Genomic DNA, 22426 nt, shown 5'->3' on the forward strand with positions numbered 1-22426 from the left:
GTGCAGCACACATTTTATTACTCTAACTTGAACCTCGCTTGCAACCTTTGCAAAACAGAAATTATTGATAAAATCAAATAATAGCATGTAACATGTATCACCAGCTATGTATGTTCTTGTCCCACTGTCTATTACAATTATGCCAATAAAGTGCTCCGCCACTTGATGAGCTTGTCAAAATGACACACCCACTTGTAAGTAGACTTTCAAAAATAAAAGGTGTTAGAACAAATTATCTTTTGCTTAGGACGTTTATACTTAGAAAACACTGGAAACTGGTGTGCTTGTCACTGTAGGAACAAGCTGACAAAGTTTATAATAAACGGGATAATAAACAGTACCTTCCCGTATTCCGCTTCTCATCGTGCTTCCTGTGTGTTGCTACGTAACATTGCACACAAAAACAATATGGCGGCACGTATTGCGTTGTTACGCACAACGCGAGTTGAAAGTTGAAAGTTGACAGTGTGTGCTGTTGACGTCACACGCACAATGAGAGTTCCCCGAACGAACTTCGAGCCAAGCAGCCTTCCACGCTCCCTCTCACGCGGTTGCCAGGTACGTTGAAAGAATGTCCAGTAGTTTAAAAAAAAATACTACCTAATTAATTCACTGCTGGTACCTGTTACTTTCGCTGCGTTGGCCCCAATCCATAATAAGCGTACTCACACTTGTAATCCAATTAATTCCGCTTTGAAGTCATTCTTTTTTTTTTTTTTTTTTTTGAAGGTTCCTGTTTTCAAATCCGTAATAAATCGCCGTAGGTCACGTAGATGTTCTCCTCAAATCGTCGCCACTTTTGTTATGTAAATAATCTCCAGGAACTTCGTAGTTGATAAAGTATTTATTCAGGTTTCACAGAATAAAGGCCAACACAGCATCAAGCAGGAACAGCTGCTCACAACTCCCAGTCTCCAACTGATCATTGATGACACCTGGGGATTCCATGTGTCATCAATGATGTAGACTATGAAATACTTACACGCAAATAAGTAATAATAATAAAAGACAGACACAACAGTCACCCTCTAAAGCATTGTTAAAAGCTTTGAATATGTGCTCTTTATATTTTGTTGTCTCTTTAGGCTCATTGTGTGTGAGACACTAAAGTAAGATGTGAGGGTAAACTGGTGGGTTGGATCAGTGCCCCAATAAGGTGGAAAGGCAACTGGTGAAGAATGTTTTGGAAGTATGGGGGATTGGCAACCTCTGTGCTTTGTGGGTGTGTACTGGCGAGTTGCAAATACAAGTTGGCTTCTGGATGGCTATATGGTTAAATTACTCAGAGGAGTGGAGATAAGCTAAAAGGAGGAAGAAAGATAATTTGTAAGGAAGTGGGATGGCAGTGGGTTGAAAGGAGCTTGTCTGCTTAAGGAGGGTTAGTGATGTGTTTAAGGAGGGACAACACACACCACACAATAGTAAACTACTTGCAATCCTCAGTGGGTGGAGATATGTAACTTACACTTTTGTAGTGAACTTACACTCATTGAGCCTAATACACACACTGCACTTCTGAGTAAGTGTACTACTTTTCAGTATTCACAAACTGCATTTTTGTAGTAACTTACACTTTTGTAGTAGCTTATAATTTAGCAGTAAGTCCAGCGCTACATATGGCCAATCACTGGTACTGTAACCTCTATTATTTTCTATGGGAGGGTGTTGCAGTACCAGTGTTTGGCAATGTGTACTGCCGAACCTACCACTGTTTTATATTTTAGTTGTAACTTACACTCAAAGTTTGTGAATACCTAAAAGTAGTAAACTTACTCAGAAGTGTAAACTTACTCGAAATCTTAAAGTAACCTTTGTAGAATCAATCCTGGATTTTATGCATACCAAAAGTAGTAAACTTGCTACAAAGTATAAACTTTTTGATAAGTGTCAGTTACCTTTGTGAACCAGGCCCTCAGTGTAGCGTAAATACTTTGGAAGCAAAACCAACCTTACCAACAAAAACTACTTGGGAATGGTATACTTGGCATTTAAACACTGGATACCATTTTAAATATTAAACAGATAACAAAATGGAATCAAATCATGTATCCATACGGGAAAATGACTTTGAATCATCACTGACATCTCATGAAGTGCTGATGTATACAGTGGCTAATAATGGCAACCGATTACACTCTGGCAAGCTACCATTTTATTAGAATTCTTAGAATACACAGGCCCAGGAGAGTTCCATTAATTCTGATAACTGAAGTTACCAGGCCCATTTGAACTATAGGTTGTGATGTTTCAGAGGTTTTGGCTACTGAAAGCAGCCGAAACTTTTAAATGAAATACCAGGCACAAATATGCAGTAGTCAGTACAGAAACACCAATTCCTCCATGTTATTATCCAAACACGTTTAATCTCCTTACTTGCCTGCTCCTGGAATGTACAGGGCCCCTAATAATGGTAATTTTTGGAGCAGTGAAGTATCAGAGATTACTCAGGGTTGCTCGTAATTAAGGCCACTGGAGAAAACTTAATGGTGAAAGTTGGATTGTCACCTCTCTTGAATATATTGTGTATGAACAATGACTCAGCATGGTAAGGCAAACGCTGCCCTCTACTTCCTTAGTAAAGCAACCACGAGGCCAATTGCATCATTTATCATCCAAATTCTAAGTGTAAAGGGATCAAGTGCTTGTGAAAGTATAATGTGCATAAAGTTTCATTTTGATAACGTGTGTGGTTCAAATGTTCATATCATTTCACTTACCCTAGAACTTTGCTTTTCAGATCCTGTGACAGGAATTCAAGTCAAAGGTTCCACGCAAGTCTTGGCAAGGAAACAATTCAGTCTCCTCCTCCATGTAATTGGCAGGTAAGAAATGGCAATGCCAACATTGTTAGTGTGCACAGTGGACGATGACTGGGAGAGGTTTGACATTGTTGGCACGGGGTCCAAAGCAAGTTGGTTTAAACACATTGAGTATATTAACAGGGTCTTCATAAGACAACCCACAAGGAAATCCCATCTGTAAACAAATCCAGCTCAAGAGTTTATATATTGTGACATAGTTCAGTGGTGGCTGGCAGCACTAGAGCGTGGTGGGGCAGGCAAATGGGTGGTGCGTGCGTGACTACATGATATATACACACACATCAAGTGAAGGAACTGCCCCGAATCATTTCCTTAAAAAGGGATTTCTAATGTGGGCCAAGATAGGGTGGTAGAGCTGGATGCTGGAGCTGAGATAGGCAGCCAGCGGAAAGCTGACATGGCAAGGGTGTCTACTGCTGAGAGAGGGAGGGAGGGATCGATGGGGGCTTGCACTGTGAGAGGATAACAGTGCTGAGGGAGAGAGGTGGAAATAAGACTGTGTCATGCGAGTCCATGCTGGGTACTGGTTTACCACATCGAGGTGGACATAAGGCTGATACATTCAAGTTCATGCGGGGTACTGGCTTGCCATGTCGAGGTAGAAATAAGGCTGTGTCATGCAAGTCCACGTGGGGTACTGATTTATCATGTCTTGTTGAAGTGTGTTTGGAATATGACGGACAACGCCATCCTGTGAGTGAGACTTTATACCGCTTAATCAGTTGTCTGAGCAAGTATGAGAATACTGTTGAAATTGCACCTGTTGCAGTGTGCATGGGGAACTATATATGGTTCTAAGACACTTGTGTTGTGAACGGAGGGACAATTCTAGAACATGCCTGCAGATTTCCCTAGTACATAGAAACATCTATAACCCTTTCTACCCCACTGCTCATCCGCAATACTCATACACTTCTTAACCTCCCACCATACACAGACCACACCTAAGGCATTGTTTCTGCCCAGTGTGCACCACCTGCCTCTCTGCAATCCCCTTTAAAATCAGTTACATTGATCTCGCCGCCAAGAAAGATCAGTGAGTTTAGCACTCACCACTAACATCAGGTGTGTCTGATCATAGGTTCGAATTCTGGTGAGATCAACTCACCCTGGCTTTCTCCCGAGGTGTTCAGTGATAGTAAAGTGAACCAGCAGGGAGTGATGAACACAGCACCGCACTGAGAGGTGCGGATGAGGCTGTGGGGGGAGGAGAGAGCAGGGCAGCAAATGAGTTGAGATTTATGTAAAGAGAAGAATGTGCAGAGTGGGACGGGGGCTCCAACAGTAAGAAGGGAAGAGCAAGTGGCAAGGGTACTGTGGAGGTCAGGAGTGCAGAAAAGAGTATGCTGAGGAAAGTCAGATGTAGGGTATGAGTAAGAGGCTGTAGCTGAGAAGGGTGTGGGCAAAACACAGAAAGTGCAGCTCAGGTAGGATAGCAGCAGGGTCCGGCACGGATTGGGGTGGAAGGGTGGTGGGGCGGGGTAGCAGGGTTAAAAATAGAAAATTAAACATACCTGATCATCACATCTCTCCTCATTGTCCCTCCACTCCGGCCGGAAGAAGAAAGCACCCAGGCTCCCCTGTGCCAATCATAACACTGCAATGCAGCGTTGTGATTGGTCTGAGTGTCGTGGTACGGAGCTCAGCCACGGAATGGGAGCCTTGGCATGTTCTCCACCCAGGCTGTAATGCAGGCAAAGTGTGCATGAATGTTTGCCAGCCTGCCAAACATTCATGCACACTTTCAGAGTGCACACAACTCCTCGGCTTGCTCCACTCCTTCCCCTGCTCCTCTCTCACCAGAGCAGCCCGCCCCATCGGCAAACTTGCAGCAGCAGGACCAAATAAAATGATAGTAAGGTTTAGATATTATCATTTTATTTTTCCTTTATGTACAAAGCTAAAAACCAATGGGGTGACGCTCCTCCGCCTTAGCGGAGAAGCCGCCACTGACATAGTAATTCAATCATTCTGCTTTAAGAACCATCTATATGCCTAATATCTTCAACCTGTAGTGTTTGTGTGCATGCATTTGTTTATGAAACAATTTTTACCAAGGGCGCAAAAGAACTAAACACTTTTGTGCGAAGCAAAGGATAGTTAGCAACAGCTAATGTGTAGAAGTTCCCAAAAATAAACAATAAAAAAACAAAATCTTGCAAACATCTATCTCAGCTGAAATCAAACTTCAATGACGTGTCAGTGAAGACATCAAAGTACTTAATCCTATGCATTAGTAGTATATCATAACGACACACTCTGCTAAAAAGGTTGAGGATTAAATAAAGTGAAATCATTTTCACTAGAAGTAGGCTGGAGGGAGATGTTCCTTTGCAGCACAGAATATTAATTGAACATAATTGGAATATTGGGAGTTGTGAAGCTTATTTTTGCAAACATTGGGTATTTTTCTAAAAATTATGAAAAGAAATGCATGATTGGTATGAAGGTCTACGGCAGTTGGATTTTTATTGTGAAAATTAGGACTTTCAGAGGGATTTTGTGAGAAAATGTAGTTCATGGTAATTCATTTCCATGGAAAGGCAAACCACATCATGCACTCATAGAAAATGATCGCAAGATACCCACTTGACACAATTTCACCTGCAAAAAAAAGGTAAGGATGGTTTGCACTTGAATACAAAATGCTTGCAAATTACCAAAATCATTTTACACCTGTGAGAGTATACTGTGCACGTGAATATGAGAAAGGTAATAGCAGGAAAGCCCCATAAACTATTGGTAGACTATTCATCGAGAACTCTACAGGACTAAAGGCCTCATTTGGATGTTGGTTGGAAAGTCTCCGCCCGCTGATCGGAGGCTTTCTTACCGACATCCATGGTTTAAACACTGACCGCCTTATTTTAAAGAATGTGGTCAGAGTTTAAACCAGCCGGTCAATCCAACTGGCTTTCGACGGGCTCAAGGAACAGGGGTGTAACACAGGCCACCGCAGCCCCTGCGGTGCGGGGGGCCCAAAGCTGCATGGGGGTCCCTTCAGCACAGTACTCAGGCCTGAGAGCTCCGAATTAAATCCAGAGCGGGGGGTCCTCTGTGTACCTTGCAGGGGGGCCCCCTCAACTTTCGTTACGCCACTGTAAAGGAGCCCGACGGCCAGCCGGAAATCAATCATAATCCCTAACGGACGGCGTTTCTGCTGTCATGATTATGATTAAGGCTTCCAGTTTTCCGTTTTTACTGATTTGTACAGATAAATGCAGACAGAAAACAATGTGTTTCTCCTCTGTCTTTATTTTTTGAAGCAGAAAAATAATGAAAATTGTGCTTCTAATTAGTGACTTTCCATGCTGTCTGCTGTGAATTCCAAGACAACAGATGAGCAGATAGACAGCATGGGAAGTTAAAGTTAAAAGTTAAGATATCTTTAAATACAGGCATATCTTAAAATATATTTATAGTAAAGTGCTAATATTTATCTGTGGTTGTAGTGTTTTGCTTTATTTGTCTGCTGAATTTGCTAAAACGTCACATGCATCAAAGTATGGATGCATGTTTATCAGTTAAATAAACGTGGAAAAGTAAAGATTTTGACTCCTTTTTTTCACAAATCACAAAATACATATTGATAAATACTAATAAGATGGCTAAAAAATAAATATGGATAAATACCGACTAAAATGTAAAAACAAAAAAAATACCATTAAACCGGGAGCCCTAATTATGATATTGGTTTCTGACAGACTTTCCATGTTGGGCTTTCCGACATGGAAAGCCTGTCGGAAAGTGACTTTGGGGCCCCCTAGCAGGCCCCCCTCCTTCTCTGGCCTCCATTGTGTACATTCTTGCATTGTGCGGCTGGCACCATAAAGTGCCTGCCACACGGTTCAGGGATTTACAGTAACTTCCATTCCTTCATGGGACCTCACAAGCTACGAGGTTGGTTGGTTCCAAAAACACAGGGATGTCGGTCAGAGGCAACTCCGACCTATATCATAAGAAGTATGTGGAATAACTCTGCTTACCTCTAATACTTGAGCATATGAAATGTGAACAACCACTTCCAACAAATTAGTACTGCTACTCTATTCCAATGAGTTCTAAACAGAATGAAATACACATTAAACAGCAGAATTTCAGGTCACGATCTTGGGAGGAGCGAAAGTTCAGTGGTGGATGCCACAATGTATTTTCAGAGTGTGTTTTTTTTTTAACCAAAGTGCGACCCTGTGCATAGAGGCTCACTAGAGGGAGAGCACTTTTGAGTCAACTATCACAGACTATCTATCTCTATGAAATACTCTTACTATTGTGAAATGTAGTTCAATACAGAGCAGAGCTATGTTTTAAACCAAAAATGATTGTTGTCACTGATGACCTCATTCTTCGATCTTTTGATATGGGCTATAAACTCAGTAACCAGACCCACTGAAATTATAAAATCCTGTGGGAACACCATGGGTCTCTAAATTTTCACTAAGAGGTTTCACCTACCAAAAGCCAGATACTGTTGGATGAAAATAGAGGAGTTAAAATGTAAACCATGGAACATACAATAAAATGTAATACAGTTTCCTAATTTCCAAGGAATTCCAAATAAAATTTAAGGCCAAAAAATAAATAATTGCTTTGTAACAACTTATGACATTCTTTGTAACTTCTAATGCCTTCCGATCAAAAGAATCGGAAGTAAAAGCAGTAGGTGTGCTGACTTATATGGTGTGCAAAATAATATCAAGTGCATAGTGCTTTGAGCAGAACTATTTTCCGCGGGCATTTTGGAAGTTTGGAAAACCAGCTGCCCTGTTGTGGGAAAGGCACAAGATAAGGCACTGTGCCTAAATAAAGATAAATGATATAAAATCTCTGCTGGGGTAAGCAGATCCAAGTTAAGTAGAGTTCCATTCCTAGAGTGGTGATTAAGGCATTATGATGTACAATTGTCTTCACAAACTCTGGCTGCAATTTTCTAATGTTATACCTGAAATCAAAGAATTGGTTGGAAAAATCAATTTTAGAACTAACAGTAACAGAGGCTGGGGTACTAAATTATTCAGAGACTTCTGGGTTGATAAAGGTGTGTTTCACATAAGAGAGCCATGGAATCCTATCCATATTTTCACGGGCAATACAATCCTTCAGAATAAGCCTGGAAAAGGATGTCACAGGTGAATCTTAAGCCAAAAAAATAAAGAGGCAATTTTTATGTTTGGCACAATATAACTCAACCCTAGTTCTTTATGGCATATGTGGGTTGCAGTGCTCTTAGTGACGGAAAGAAGCCTACTTAAAAAGCTATTTTCAATCCTCTGTATTTTATCTGAATGTATATATTGCCATACTCCTGCCCCATGAGTACCCATTGGGACACTTTTGCATTTGTTTGTATAATTGAAACATTTCCTTTATGGGTGTATGGCCTATTTTTGTAGCAAACCTAAAAATTGCCTAATTTGCACTTTCATGCGATTGAGATCTCAAATTTATTAGAAATTCCCATCTCAAAGGCAACACCAAAATAATATAAGTATTCACTTTAACAATTTTTTTCTCATCTATGGTGCACACCCTTGCTTTGCATTTTTTGGGACACTAATCATTACAATCAACTTAGACTTTTTGACTTTTAAATCACATTCCTGTACAAAATCATTAACAGCATTTAACATAGCTTGCAAACCATTTGCAGTTCTAGCCTGAAGAACTGCATCATCTGCATATAAAATAATAGGTTCTGAGCATTTCCCGGCCTGTGTCAAAGCTTTCCCTGTGTTCAACAGGTATTTTTTCTAAATTATTTATGTGAAGCAGAAACAACAATGGAGCTGGAATGCCATCTTGTCTAACTCCTCTATTAAAAGGTATCGGGGAAGAACGCTCCCAACCTGGTGCATAGCATGCTTTTACTATTGTGTCTTGGTACAAACATCTCAATAAGTCTAACAATGCAACTTCAAATACCATTTTGTCCAGCAATGACCAAGGTTTGCACAGTTCAATGTCAAAGACACAGGAGAGGTCCGTGAAGGCTATGTGTAGTGAGCCTCTCCTGGCTTTGACATATTTTCCACCTACGGGACAAGTTTAATGTCTGTCCTAGTGTACCTCGGCCGGGTTGAAAGCCATATTGTGCATCAGTTAAAATCTTGGTTTGTTCTCCCTAGACTTCAAGTCTGGATAAGAGGATATAACCTAGTATTTTTATGGTAGAATATATCAATGAAATTGGTTGATAACAACTTGGCAAGTTCGATCGCCTTTTTTATACATCTCACGCCAGGACACAGGCACTTCCTCTCCAATCGCTGCAATAAGCAGTGGGGAACAGATAGTTATATTATGTTTAAAAACATCCACGAGAACACCGTACAGCCCTAGAGCTTTACTTGCAACACTCTTGCTAATCGCATTTGTAACTTCAGCAGTTTCAATAGAATCACATAGTTTTTTAACCTCATCATAAGTGATCTTTAGTTGAATTTTCTCTTCATCAAAAAATCCAAAACTTTATATGAGGAAAATACTTTTTCAAAGTGCGCTACACATAAATTTGCCATTATGTGGCATTCAACCCTCGGGATACTATATTCTGTGAAAACGGGGCAGGTTGTGACTTCCAAGAACTTTCTGCAGTCCCTGGAAGTGGCAGCTAACTCCAGGTCATCCCAGACAGATCTTCTAATTTCTTGTTTCCTATACTCAAGGGCTGACATATATGCCTGCTTTGAGCAGAAGTATTGTCCGCGGGCATTTTGGAAGTTTGGAAAACCAGCTGCCCTGTTGTGGGAAAGGCACAAGATAAGGCACTATGCCTAAATAAAGATAAATGACATAAAATCTCTGCTGGGGTAAGCAGATCCAAGTTAAGTAGAGTTCCATTCCTAGAGTGGTGATTAAGGCATTATGATGTACAATTGTCTTCACAAACTCTGTCTGCAATTTTCTAATGTTATACCTGAAATCGAAGAATTGGTTGGAAAAATCAATTTTAGAACTAACAGTAACAGAGGCTGGGGTACTAAATTATTCAGAGACTTCTGGGTTGATAAAGGTGTGTTTCACATAAGAGAGCCATGGAATCCTATCCATATTTTCACGGGCAATACAATCCTTCAGAATAAGCCTGGAAAAGGATGTCACAGGTGAATCTTAAGCCAAAATATTAAAGAGGCAATTTTTATGTTTGGCGCAATATAACTCAACCCTAGTTCTTTATGGCATATGTGGGTTGCAGTGCTCTTAGTGACGGAAAGAAGCCTACTTAAAAAGCTATTTTCAATCCTCTGTATTTTATCTGAATGTATATGTTGCCATACTCCTGCCCCATGAGTACCCATTGGGACTCTTTTGCATTTGTTTGTATAATTGAAACATTTCCTTTATGGGTGTATGGCCTATTTTTGTAGCAAACCTAAAAATTGCCTAATTTGCACTTTCATGCGATTGAGATCTCTTATTTATTAGAAATTCTCATCTCAAAGGCAACACCAAAATAATATAAGTATTCACTTTAACAATTTTTTTCTCATCTATGGTGCACACCCTTGCTTTGCATTTTTTGGGACACTAATCATTACAAACAACTTAGACATTTTGACTTTTAAATCACATTCCTGTATAAAATCATTAACAGCATTTAACATAGCTTGCAAACCATTTGCAGTTCTAGCCTGAAGAACTGCATCGTCTGCATATAAAATAATAGGTTCTGAGCATTTCCCGGCCTGTGTCAAAGCTTTCCCTGCGTTCAACAGGTATTTTTTCTAAATTATTTATGTGAAGAAGAAACAACAATGGAGCTGGAATGCCATCTTGTCTAACTCCTCTATTAAAAGGTATCGGGGAAGAACGCTCCCAACCTGGTGCATAGCATGCTTTTACTATTGTGTCTTGGTACAAACATCTCAATAAGTCTAACAATGCAACTTCAAATCCCATTTTGTCCATCAAAGACCAAGGTTTGCACAGTTCAATGTCAAAGACACAGGAGAGGTCCGTGAAGGCTATGTGTAGTGAGCCTCTCCTGGCTTTGACATATTTTCCACCTACAGGACAAGTTTAATGGCTGTCCTAGTGTACCTCGGCCGGGTTGAAAGCCTTATTGTGCATCAGTTAAAATCTTGGTTTGTTCTCCCTAGACTTCAAGTCTGGATAAGAGGATATAACCTAGTATTTTTATGGTAGAATATATCAATGAAATTGGTTGATAACAACTTGGCAAGTTCGATCGCCTTTTTTATACATCTCACGCCAGGACACAGGCACTTCCTCTCCAATCGCTGCAATAAGCAGTGGGGAACAGATAGTTATATTATGTTTAAAAACATCCACGAGAACACCGTACAGCCCTAGAGCTTTACCTGCAACACTCTTAATAGCATTTGTAACTTCAGCAGTTTCAATAGAATCACATAGTTTTTTAACCTCATCATAAGTGATCTTTAGTTGAATTTTCTCTTCATCAAAAAATCCAAAACTTTATCTGAGGAAAATACTTTTTCAAAGTGTGCTACACATAAATTTGCCATTATGTGGCATTCAACCCTCGGGATACTATATTCTATGAAAACGGGGCAGGTTGTGACTTCCAAGAACTTTCTGCAGTCCCTGGAAGTGGCAACTAATTCCAGGTCATCCCAGACAGATCTTCTAATTTCTTGTTTCCTATACTCAAGGGCTGACATATATGCCTGTCTATCTTCCCTGATAACCTTAGGGTCTTGGGGAGCTGCATTAAGTTCTGCTTTAAGTCCCTATTAACTTGTTTGACATGTATTTACAAATAACTCTATAACTATCTAAAATAGACACAGGATTTGCTTCTAAAGGAAGATGTATCGTAATGCCTTCTTCATTTCTTATAATTAAACCATTCATAAAGTTTGCTGTGTTGACCTTATCCCATTTAATTCTAAAACAACTTTTTTGGGTGTCATGCATGTCTAAGTCTTCCTTAGTGTTTAGCTTTCCCTAACATTTTAATCTCTAAATCAAGTAATAATGGGTTACGATCAGTTATACAATTTGATATAACTTTAAAATCCACAATCAGTGTGGACAAAGAGTTGGATACTAAAATGTAATCAATATTCGTGCATTGAACAAAACCTGTGAAAGGTGGGAAGTGCACATTTTCACCAAATTATTATTCAGAAGAAAATTATTTAACGCATCTCCATGTGGGGAGTGTTTTTGAGTGTGAAATATCCCCTCCAAGCCCTTCTGCTACACCGCAAACAGTTTGGACACTACAACAACTTTTTTATAATATATAAAATCCCCAACCCACACAATGAAAGTGTCAGCCCTACATTTGTTATATTTATTTGATAACACATAATTCAAGCAATCAATAATATCAATGGACCTCTGGTCAAAAATATTATTATAATAGTTAATAAGAATTATATCTGAAAAACAGGGCTGAAAAATACGAAATACATGGTAGCAGGCAGAATTACACATCACAGCAATCTTAAAGGAGGTAATGCTCACTGACAATAATACCTCCAGTCCCCCCCTTGGCCTACTGGATTGAGAAGGGATTGCTGGATTGCAAAATATTTGAAAACTATTGATGCGAAAGCCCTCTTGCATCCAGGTTTCTTGTCAGCAAATTAAACCAAAGTGCATTATCATCCCCCCCAGTCTTTATTGAATACTTTGGTGCATAGGCCAGCTATATTCCAAGAATTTTGTATACTTCCCTTTATGGTAGAGTCCAATGATTCCACTGCAGGTAAACCTAAGATGATTTCATTATCCATTACAAGCGGATCCCAAAAGGTACTTCACTATGAGGGATACTTATGTTGATCCTCTAAGGAATAGGACCTCTGGGTTATTAGTAATGGAAAATGGACAGACCTAATTATATTGCTAATATTGAAACCTACTTTATTACCAAGTTATAAATGGCCATTTTATTAATCATTTCTGGACCTTTGAAGGTGGTCATGTTGGTCAAGGAAGTTTAGAAAAATGCCTATTGCAATAACTGGATACTTCCTTCAGGAAGTGGGGATATTTACTCTCCTCCAAGACCCTGGAGATATTTTGCTGGTTCAAGATGTCAAAGGGACCTTCAGATTCTTGACATAGACAAAAGTAAATTTCCAGCAAAGTTTCCGACTCCCTGGTTTGAGATCTTCTGGAATACTCACACTCCTGATGCTTATGCCTCAGAATCTGCCTTTTGGTGCTTTTAATCCTCAAGGTATCCACTACTGTCAGACAGTTCATTACTGGGAAAGGCACGCAGTGTTTAAAATCTGCTCAGTGAAATTATATTATTTTTATCTTTAATAAACAGAGGATTCACTACCTCCTTTACTTCCTGGGTGTGTTTAAGGACCTTTAATATATCTGAAATTTATTCTGTGATATTTGTTATCTCTTTCACCTCACCTTCCACTTCCATATGTGTTTGGTAGCCCTTTATGTACACCATGTCATTCCCTTTGTTTCCAAGGTTTTCAAATTTAGAAATTGTCTCGGTCCTTCTAATATTATGCTCCTCTGTGCCTGTGGAAATAGTTGCATCTTTCAATAAATTAGGGAGTTGAGTAATTTTAATTGGAATTGTGTAATCATTTGTATCATTGCTTGTAATTCTCCCAGTCTCCACATCCCATGTTAAAGTTTTGTTGTTGTTTTCCTTATCTGCCTTAGTTGATGATATTGCCTGCATACATTTTTTATTTAGTGGTTTCTCAAAGATTGGAAACCCTTATTGGGACATAGCCAATTGATGAGCCTCTGTCTGCTTGCTATGGCTCCCAAGGTTCTTATTTAATTTACATAATTACTTCATGCACCATTTACTTACATAAGGACGAAAAAGCTCTGAGATGACTTCCGTTACTGGCTGATTTGTCAGATCCATAGAAAAAGAGTGTTCTTCATGTCTTGTTATATCTATAACGGAGTAAGTACGCAGAAGTTCCTGTGTTTTTGCCATAATCTCATCTGAGAGGATCCCATGCATTAAGTGATTGCTGTAAGTTTCTTTCTGTGTCTTTAGAGATGAAAGAACCTCTTTTAATAAAGTAGTTTGATTTGACACTGTGGCGGACTGTTATAACAAAGTATAGGTCATTTTAGTCATAGTGTTGCTAATGGCAGCTAGATTAGATAGGTCACGGGAACCAAGGCATCCCCTTTATTTTCCACTAGGCTTGAAAGGTACTTCAGAGAGGTAGATCCCTGAAGGGTGCCACGAGTGCCTATTTGTGGTTCGAGCAATGTGCCCGGGATGGATGGCTCCTATTGAGACTACTGCAAGTGTGTTAATAGGAGATTTCCTATTCAGGTCACCTAGAGAATTGCCCATTATGCCCATCCCATTTACATCTAGAAATGGGTAGAGTTTCCTGCCTACGACTCTTCTCTACTGTATACGGATTCACCATATGAATCATCAGAGGGACAAGATTGTGACTGTAACTGAAGGGGGTTTTCAACAAAGGAATAGTAATATCTTTAATTATAGGTGCAGTGTCAGGGAGAGTTAGCATAGGGCTTATGCAATGTAGCGGCCCAAAACAAGGCATGATAAAATGGTGAAAATGTGTGTTTGTTTCTGATCCCTTGCCAGCTGCGGGTAGACTGACATCATCATCCTGCTCATTGCAAATCATTTTGCAGTCTCCTAAGTGCTCCAGAGGGTCAAGGACCAGGCCCCTGTTCACTTTTGTCTCGTTGTCTTAATTTTTAAGCTTCAACCCTTTATTATTTGGCATGCAAAAATTTCCAACCAGCCTGTAACAATTAGTCTCAGTTAATCACAAATTCTCCTCACTTAGTTCATATTATGGCTGCCTCTTCCATCCACATAGAAGGGAGTGATTAGATTGTTCCCCCTTCTTTGGTTAGGTTTCTCTTAGTACCACTCACTCTCCCAAGAGACCCCTTAATCCATTAGACACCGTACCAGCAGTTACCAGGAGACAGGTCCTCTGTAGCTTGATCACCCTGCTGCACACCCTAGAGCCACTCAGCTCCCCAAGAAAGTAGGCCACAGTGGTGACCCTATCCACTGTCTGATGTAAATAGAGGAGGGAGGCTTGGAGTGAAGATTATCCCAATGATGGAACCTCAGGATCCCCCTATTGTATCATTCACCCTTATATCATCTCCACTCAGCAATATGGCAAATAATCCAATGACAGTTATACGGCTGCTAGTTTGGCTGGAAGCAGCTGCTGTGAAGTAATACTGGGAGGACAGGATGACAATCCCATTGTGTATCACTGACTTTCCTGTATGTGTGAGTGAGTACGTGTCAGCTCAGGGATGGTGAAACAGATCACTGGGCCACAAAACTTAAAGTTCAAATTAAATGTACACAGCACTTACCTCTCCCAGTGATCACCACTACCACCCACAAACCAGAGAGAAAAATTGAGATATGGAAGCTTGAACTTTAAAAAAGGAATCAATGCCAGTTCCAGGAGTTTGAAACAAATCAACAAACCCAATAATCCAACAGGATTACAAGTACCTTAATTCTCGATTTATTTTCCCACTGATGAGCGCCTGTCCTGTTGGGGCTAGTCAGGGATTAACTGGTCTTACTCCTTCGCACCACTACAAGGCCCCTACGAAGCACCGCGGAAGGCCTCCTGGCCAATATAGCAGAAAAGCAAAGGGCATAAGGCAGGAGAAAAGAGGAAAGCTTCCTGAAGAACCTTCGAGAATGCAGACCAGGGCAAGGCTATGAGATCGCTGCGATATGACCCTGGCCTCCTCGGGCCACTATAATCCCTTAAAAAGACATTCAGAGGGGGAAGCCACCGTGGGGATGGATGGATGGGAGAAAAAAAAGAAAAAAGCTCCGGATAGGGCACACTCCGCTAGACCACCTGGGATCTGCACTGCATCAAACAGCGAAAGTTGCAGGAAAAGATGGAGAATCCAGCCTAGCAGCTAAGAGTTGAGGCTTGAGGCTTCCGAGCACTTGCTGTTTGCAAATGCTTCAAGCGCTGGCGTGCACAAGCATGATCAGGGAACTGAGGTGAAGCAAACGAAGGGGTCAAAGTCATAATAGGCTGGATATTCCCCAAGGCCAAATTTGCTGGTCCCTCAATGTCAGTAGCTCCTGGGATGAGGAAAATCCTACCTATGTACTGGGCTATTCATAATGCGGGCAAGACAATTCGATCACCTAACAAATGCTTATTTGACATGGCTGCTCTGTTTGAAATGGCAAAAATATTTAATCAGATGTAATATTTTGACTACTATCATCATTGGTCACATAATCAGTGCTTAAAAGTGCAGGTGTTAGTCGGACTTTGAGCGTGTTGCAAATTTACTGTTTCTCCCGATACATCTTCTTTCTATTTGCCCTTAAAAATAATTCATCACAATGTGACATTCACACCAGGATCTTTACAATAAGTATCATGGCATGTGCATATTTTCTGACAATTGTTTCTTCCACATGGGCAAGCTGCCTCTGAACATTTGGCGTTTTTAAGAGCCACCACAAATGTTGCCCAAGAGATTGCTACCCCATTAATCACTGAGAGGTGGTATCTTCACGTTTCTTTGCAAACAACATCAATTGATTTGGGAAATATTATAATATTTCATTACTTCCTTCCATTTCTCAATCCAAAGGGAACTCTGCAGTCATCACAAACCATGGCTGTGTTGTGAATTTCACTCTTCTGGGCCAAGAGGCAGTTTTGATTGCTATTTTACCAGCCAGACACCCAAATCTGACCATCAAGCAGTGGCGGTTTCCTCATTAGGGCGGAGGAGCGTAGCCCCCGCCCTTTGCAAGCAACGCGTAGCAAATGTGAAAAATAAAATGACAAAGAAATCATTTCATTGTCATTTTATTTTTTTCTGATGCACAGCCGCAGCCTGCCTTCGTCAAGTGAAAAGCGAGGCATGTCCTTTAGCTGCTGATGGCAGCATGGAGTACACTGAGTAGTGGCCAGGCACTACACACTGCACATGTCAATTTGGCCGGCTGTTTTTGTGAAGGCCAGCATGACATGTGCACTTTGGAAAAAGGGAATAATGGTAATGAAGTGAAATAGAAAAAAGGTTGGCAGTAAGGGCAAAAATGGGGTGAGGGTAAATGTTAGATATAAATATATGGTGAATACTGTTAGACCTGGCGGTTTCCGGTTGGCTGAGGCTTGCGCCAAAGCCAGGCAGAAACCACCACTCTAGTCAGGGCAAGGAAGTTACACGCCAAAGATAACCCCTGCTCACCCCCTTGGTAGCTTGGCACGAGCAGTCAGGCTTATCTCTGAGGCGATGTGTAAAGCGTTTGCGCGCGCACCCAGCAACAACACCCAAGGCCCACCACAAAGGAAACTCCACACAAGGTATTCTATAAAAATAACCTTTGTATTATACACAACACATTAGATAAGAACACACACTTTACAATGTGCCAACAGGCACGGGCAGAATTTACAAGGGATTATAAATATACAGGGGACAGGGCCACATGGACCACTGTCCAGAATTAGCACGTTTTGATATTCAGCACTTTTGGATAGTTAGCACATAAATATATAAAATCACTGTAGCACAAAAATAACTGTATAGCACACAACCAGTACTCACTGGTATCGGGGAAGTACCTCCTACGTAACCCTAACTATCTTAGGAGACTGTCACGCAGGGAACTAGAACCTCACTAGCACCACCTGTACTAGGAGAAAGCAACAACCACCTACGTATCACAATACCTGTAGGGGTAAGAGAACGTTACACATGATGCAGGAAAACATTCAGAGGTGCAGAGCAAAGGAAACACATGATGCATGAAAACATTCAGAGGTGCAGAGCAAAGGAAACACATGATGCATGAAAACATTCAGAGGTGCAGAGCAAAGGAAACACATGATGCATGAAAACATTCAGAGGTGCAGGAACGGACCAATTGCGCAAAACTCATATGCCACCCTCTGTGGCAGTCCCTAGGCCAACTGGCCTTGTCCAGGCTAGGACGCTCTGTGTCCAGAATATTCAGGGCCCGGCTGCGCAAGCTGCGCAAGCTAGAACACAGAGGCCACCACCTAAACGTTGCAGCTGCCCACTAAGTGCTGGGCAGCTGGAAAATGAACTTCAGGCACTCTGCGTGCCTCTGGAGCCCTCTCTGGGCTCTGACCATTCAAAATGCCCCCTCGAGCCTCGCAGGCTCTAAACAAGAACGCTCCCCGTCGTTGGAGCGCTCAGGGCGCTCTGGGCAACTAATGCGGGCCTCGTGGGAGCCTCTCGGGGCTCGGAAATACAATCCTCACGTTGGAGCGCTTCGCGCTCTCACAGAAGCATGCCCCCGGAACGTTGGAGTCCCACACGGGGGACTCTTTACTCCCAATGCCCCCCTAGAGCCTCACGGGGCTCGAGACATGCTGGTGGTAACCTTTGGAGCCTCACGGGGCTCGATCACTGCCCCCGCACCCCCAGCACAGGCGCGGAGTCCCCAGCCCTCTTAAACACTCACCGGGCTGCTCGGGGACTCCCGCGTCGTCCTCTCTCTCTCTGGTGCCGGCGGACTGGACTCTGGAGCTTCTTCTGCACCGCGGAGGGGCAGGCACCGACAATGTGCCTCGCGCCCCCTCCGCACCAGCTCCGGCCGCACTTCTCCTCTTTCTCTGCCCCGGGAAACGCGGGGTAGGCTCCCGTCCGCTTCTTGATTCCCAAAACGAGGCTTCCGTCCCGCGGCACGCCCCCAGGCCTGCCTGACTTCCGGTTACGAACCGGGCTGCAGCGGTGATTCCTTCACAGCGGCAATGAGGGGTAGGCTCCCTCGCAACGAACACAACGGCGGGGTGGGCACCCGCCGACCTGGCAGATACCGGCGGAATCGCGGGGTGGGCACCCGCTATCGAAATCCAAGCGCACACAGCGCTATAAAATCAGACAGCGCTCACAGCGCTATGAAGCCCATGAAAGCGCTCCCAGGCGCTTAGAAATAGCAAGTTCAGAAATAAAGTTCTTCCAGGGCAGAGGGGCAAAGGCTGGGCCCAGAGCCAGCACACAGGGCCCTCCAGCAGGGAGGCAGTCCCCAGTGGCGGTCTCTCCTGGCGCCCAGCAGCAGCAGGCCCCCCCTCAGATGATCCTGCAAGAGAACCACTTCTGTGGGGACGCAGCCCCATTTTTATACAGTGAAATCCTTTGTTCTGGGTTCAGGGTGAGGGGGAAAACCAGTCGCAGCTGGTTGGGGAGCACCCTTGATGTGCTCAGCCCCTCACTCTATTCACTGGCAGGGCTAGGGTCATTAGACGCACCACAGGGGCCGGCGCCAGCATTGTGTGGGGGAGCCCTGTCCTATTCAGGACCCAGGTACACTCCTCCCCAGCCATCTACATGCTAATTCCCCATTCACCACTGGGTGACTCTTCCTGACTCTGGGGAATTCCCTAGTCCGTCACCTGACCTCACCAGCCAATCGCCAGACAAGCCACACATTTCAGACTGCACACTGAAGTGCCCACTTCTAGAAGTGGCACTTCCACACCAGGTACATGCACGCTGCACACATCAACGCGCAGCATTCACTCCCACGAGTCCGCACATACCAAACACGGGCCTGCACACCCCACGCATCAGGAACTACCGGGACACATACATTCCCCCATGCATTCCTATGGGAGGGCAGGCCAACCTCACAACACGCACGCACTTTACCCTGGGACACAGCGGTAAAGTGCGCAGAAGTCACTAAAATCACTAAACCAAGTCACCATATTACGCAAAAAGTTTCGGGGTGAACCGGCCAGAAGGGCCAAGTCCAACACAACCCCCTTCCAGCCAAAACGCAGGGTAGACCAATCACCACCGTGATGGACTTCCCTGCTTGGGGCGATAGAACACGGACGCGGGCCCGCCACTGCCGGGACACCCTCCTGTTCTACGCCACGGTGAACCCCTGGGGTTTCTTCTCCAACCACTCTCCGGACCAACTGGGCTACCCCACTGGTACTCCCAAGCTGTCCGCGGCCAAGACCAGGCCCTAGGCCACCCAGGTGCCACTGGTCCTTGCCTAACCACAGAGTGGGGGGTAGTAACCCCTGGCACATAGCAGCCATTCTCCACTCTACCCCTCATCGGGGCAGTTCTAAACTGCCACCGATCTTCCAGCCTAGGGCCCGTACCCTCAGGCTGACCAGAAGTCACGGGTGAGGCTCTCCTCCCCCTACCTCTTCTCCTAGGGTTCCGCCCTCTCCTCCTTTGAGAGGCACCCTCGTAACATACCTCACCAACCAGCTCAGGACCCCTCCCTGAGAACTGGTCTACCAACCTAGGGTTTAACCCCTCAGGTTGCACCGGGGTCAGAGGTGGGCTCTCCCACCCTCTGCACCCCCTTCCAGAGTCCTGCTCCCTACCAACTGGGGCGGTCCCCCTGGAAGAAGAACCGGTCAGGACACTGGTTACAGTAGTCAGACCCTTCAGGTCAGGCTGCTCCTGAACCTGGCCTTCCACCCTCCGGTCTAAAACCTTCGGTGGAATAATTGCCTGGCACTCCAGGACTTCTGGGGACTTGCACACCATCCCCCCGAGAGTAACATATGCCCCATATGTTGCATGACCGTCTGCCTGGCGCAGATCTCCCGTCCCCTGTCCACCTGACAGTGCGCGAAGATCCCCCAGACCAGACGTGTAGTCGCCATGGTCACTTCTAGGAGACTCAGCCCTACCGGCTGGTCCCTGACCCACTGGCTCCTCCACCGGGGAACACAGCCCCATGCCACTCCTCTCGCCGGACTTCTGTACCCTCCCTACCGGAGCGGTACTGCCTGACACTAGAACCACAGGAGCCCTGTTTACAGGCGCTCCCGGTCCTCTACTCACTAGGTGATCCTCCTCAAATGGGCTAACAGGACAGCCTAGGTCCCCAACTTGGTGTTCCCTCATGAAACCACCCAAGTCCTGAGGCAGGGTTTCGTACGTCTGGGGACCCTCAGTCACCCACTTACTCCCGCTCCACTGAGCCAGGCCGTACGGTCCCACACCCTCCTCGCTATCCTGGGACCTAGCTGGGCTACATGGAGCCTCTCCCACCACGCTGGGCTGGAAGATACCTGAACCACTACTTGAGTCACTCCCTAATGACTCCAGAGAACCTTTAGCGCTTTCCCAGCGCTCCGCTTCCTCTGCCAGCGCCCAAGGACAAAAGTAGTCATACCTCACCAGGTGCTGGCGCAACCCTGGAGAACAACTACGGAGCATCTGCTCTTTGACAATCATTTTGAGCACTATATCCAAATCCTCTTCCGTGTTGACCTCCAGCCAGTCCCACAGTGCCTCATGACAGTCATCCACAAACAACCCCCACGGCTGGTGAGACGGTTTTCTACTGCCCCTGAACTTCAACCTATACTCCTCCTCTTGGGAAACAGGTACCAGACTGGGGAAACTGGGAGTGGGACTTGTCGCACGGGACTCTATTTCGCTGCCACCACTGGACTCAACCCTCCCTGGGGAGCCCAGAAAACTACGACTGCGCGCAGGCGATAATCTACTCTCCAGCACTGATTTCTCCCTGGCGAAGGCCCTCTCAGCCTCCGCCATCCTCTCCTGCGCTAAGACCCTCTCGGTCTCCAGCTTTTTCTCTGCCATAGTCAGCTGCGCCATCCCCCGGGCATGCTCCAACCTGAGCTTCTCCATGGCCAGCTGATGCTCCCTCTCTTCCCTCCTATCTACCCGCTCCTCTGGGGACAGGGAAAGGGATGGGGTGCTGCTCCTGACACTGGACCCAGCAAGGGACTCCCTATCTATGGGGTCTTCACTCTCTACTGGCGTCCCTGTCAGGTAACCTTCCTCCCCCTCAGATTCCTCAGGGCTCCCCTCAGACCCACCACCCTCTCGGCGTGCGGCCCGGGCCCTATCTTCCTCGCTGCGCTCCCGCTCCCACTCAACCTTTTGCCAAGTGATCAGGTTGTCCCTCAGTTTGGACTGGGTATCTAACTCACCCACCTCTATGTCTCTCTCCTCACAGAACCTTACCAGCTCCAACCTACTGTACCTAAACAGACTACAGAAGTTAAAAGCAGGCTCCATTTTGGCGGACGTTCCTGAGAAGAGTTCAACACAAGGAACCTGGGGGTTGGAGCTACACAGGAGTACCCAATTCACAAAAGGTTTCAGTGAGCTCTCTATCCTGGAGAACTCACACTCACTGTCTAGTGCCCCACACACCATCCACACACAACCCTCCCCTCGGACTGGTAAGGCAGTTTCTACCACCCCTGATCCCTCAACCTGACCACCACGTGACACAGGTACCAAACTCTGGGCGCAGGGCGGGGGACAAATGTACTGGACACAATTACACAATGATACCTTCAGGAGAAGAAATAAAGGAACTTCAAAACAATAATCCCTAAAATGTGGTTATCTAATGCAGAGTTTTGTGGTGTAGCCAGTCGCTGCTGCGGTACAGCGCAAACGCAAGTCCAAATCCCACCGCTGCCACCAATGTTAGACCTGGCGGTTTCCGGTTGGCTGAGGCTTGCGCCAAAGCCAGGCAGAAACCACCACTCTAGTCAGGGCAAGGAAGTTACACGCCAAAGATAACCCCTGCTCACCCCCTTGGTAGCTTGGCACGAGCAGTCAGGCTTATCTCTGAGGCGATGTGTAAAGCGTTTGCGCGCGCACCCAGCAACAACACC

At 44.4% G+C, this 22426-nt stretch overlaps 1 protein-coding gene across 1 annotated transcript in view; it reads left to right on the plus strand.

The window, feature by feature from the left end:
- The window catches only part of TMEM130 (transmembrane protein 130), a 401485-nt gene that overhangs the window by 232086 nt on the left and 146973 nt on the right, over positions 1-22426 (plus strand). The window contains exon 5 of the mRNA XM_085630206.1: positions 2738-2822. Coding sequence (XP_085486332.1) covers positions 2738-2822 — 85 coding nt within the window. The remainder of the gene's footprint in view (positions 1-2737; positions 2823-22426) is intronic.

The sequence above is a fragment of the Triturus cristatus genome, chromosome 10, assembly GCF_964204655.1.
Source record: "Triturus cristatus chromosome 10, aTriCri1.1, whole genome shotgun sequence".
Lineage (NCBI taxonomy): Eukaryota > Metazoa > Chordata > Amphibia > Caudata > Salamandridae > Triturus > Triturus cristatus.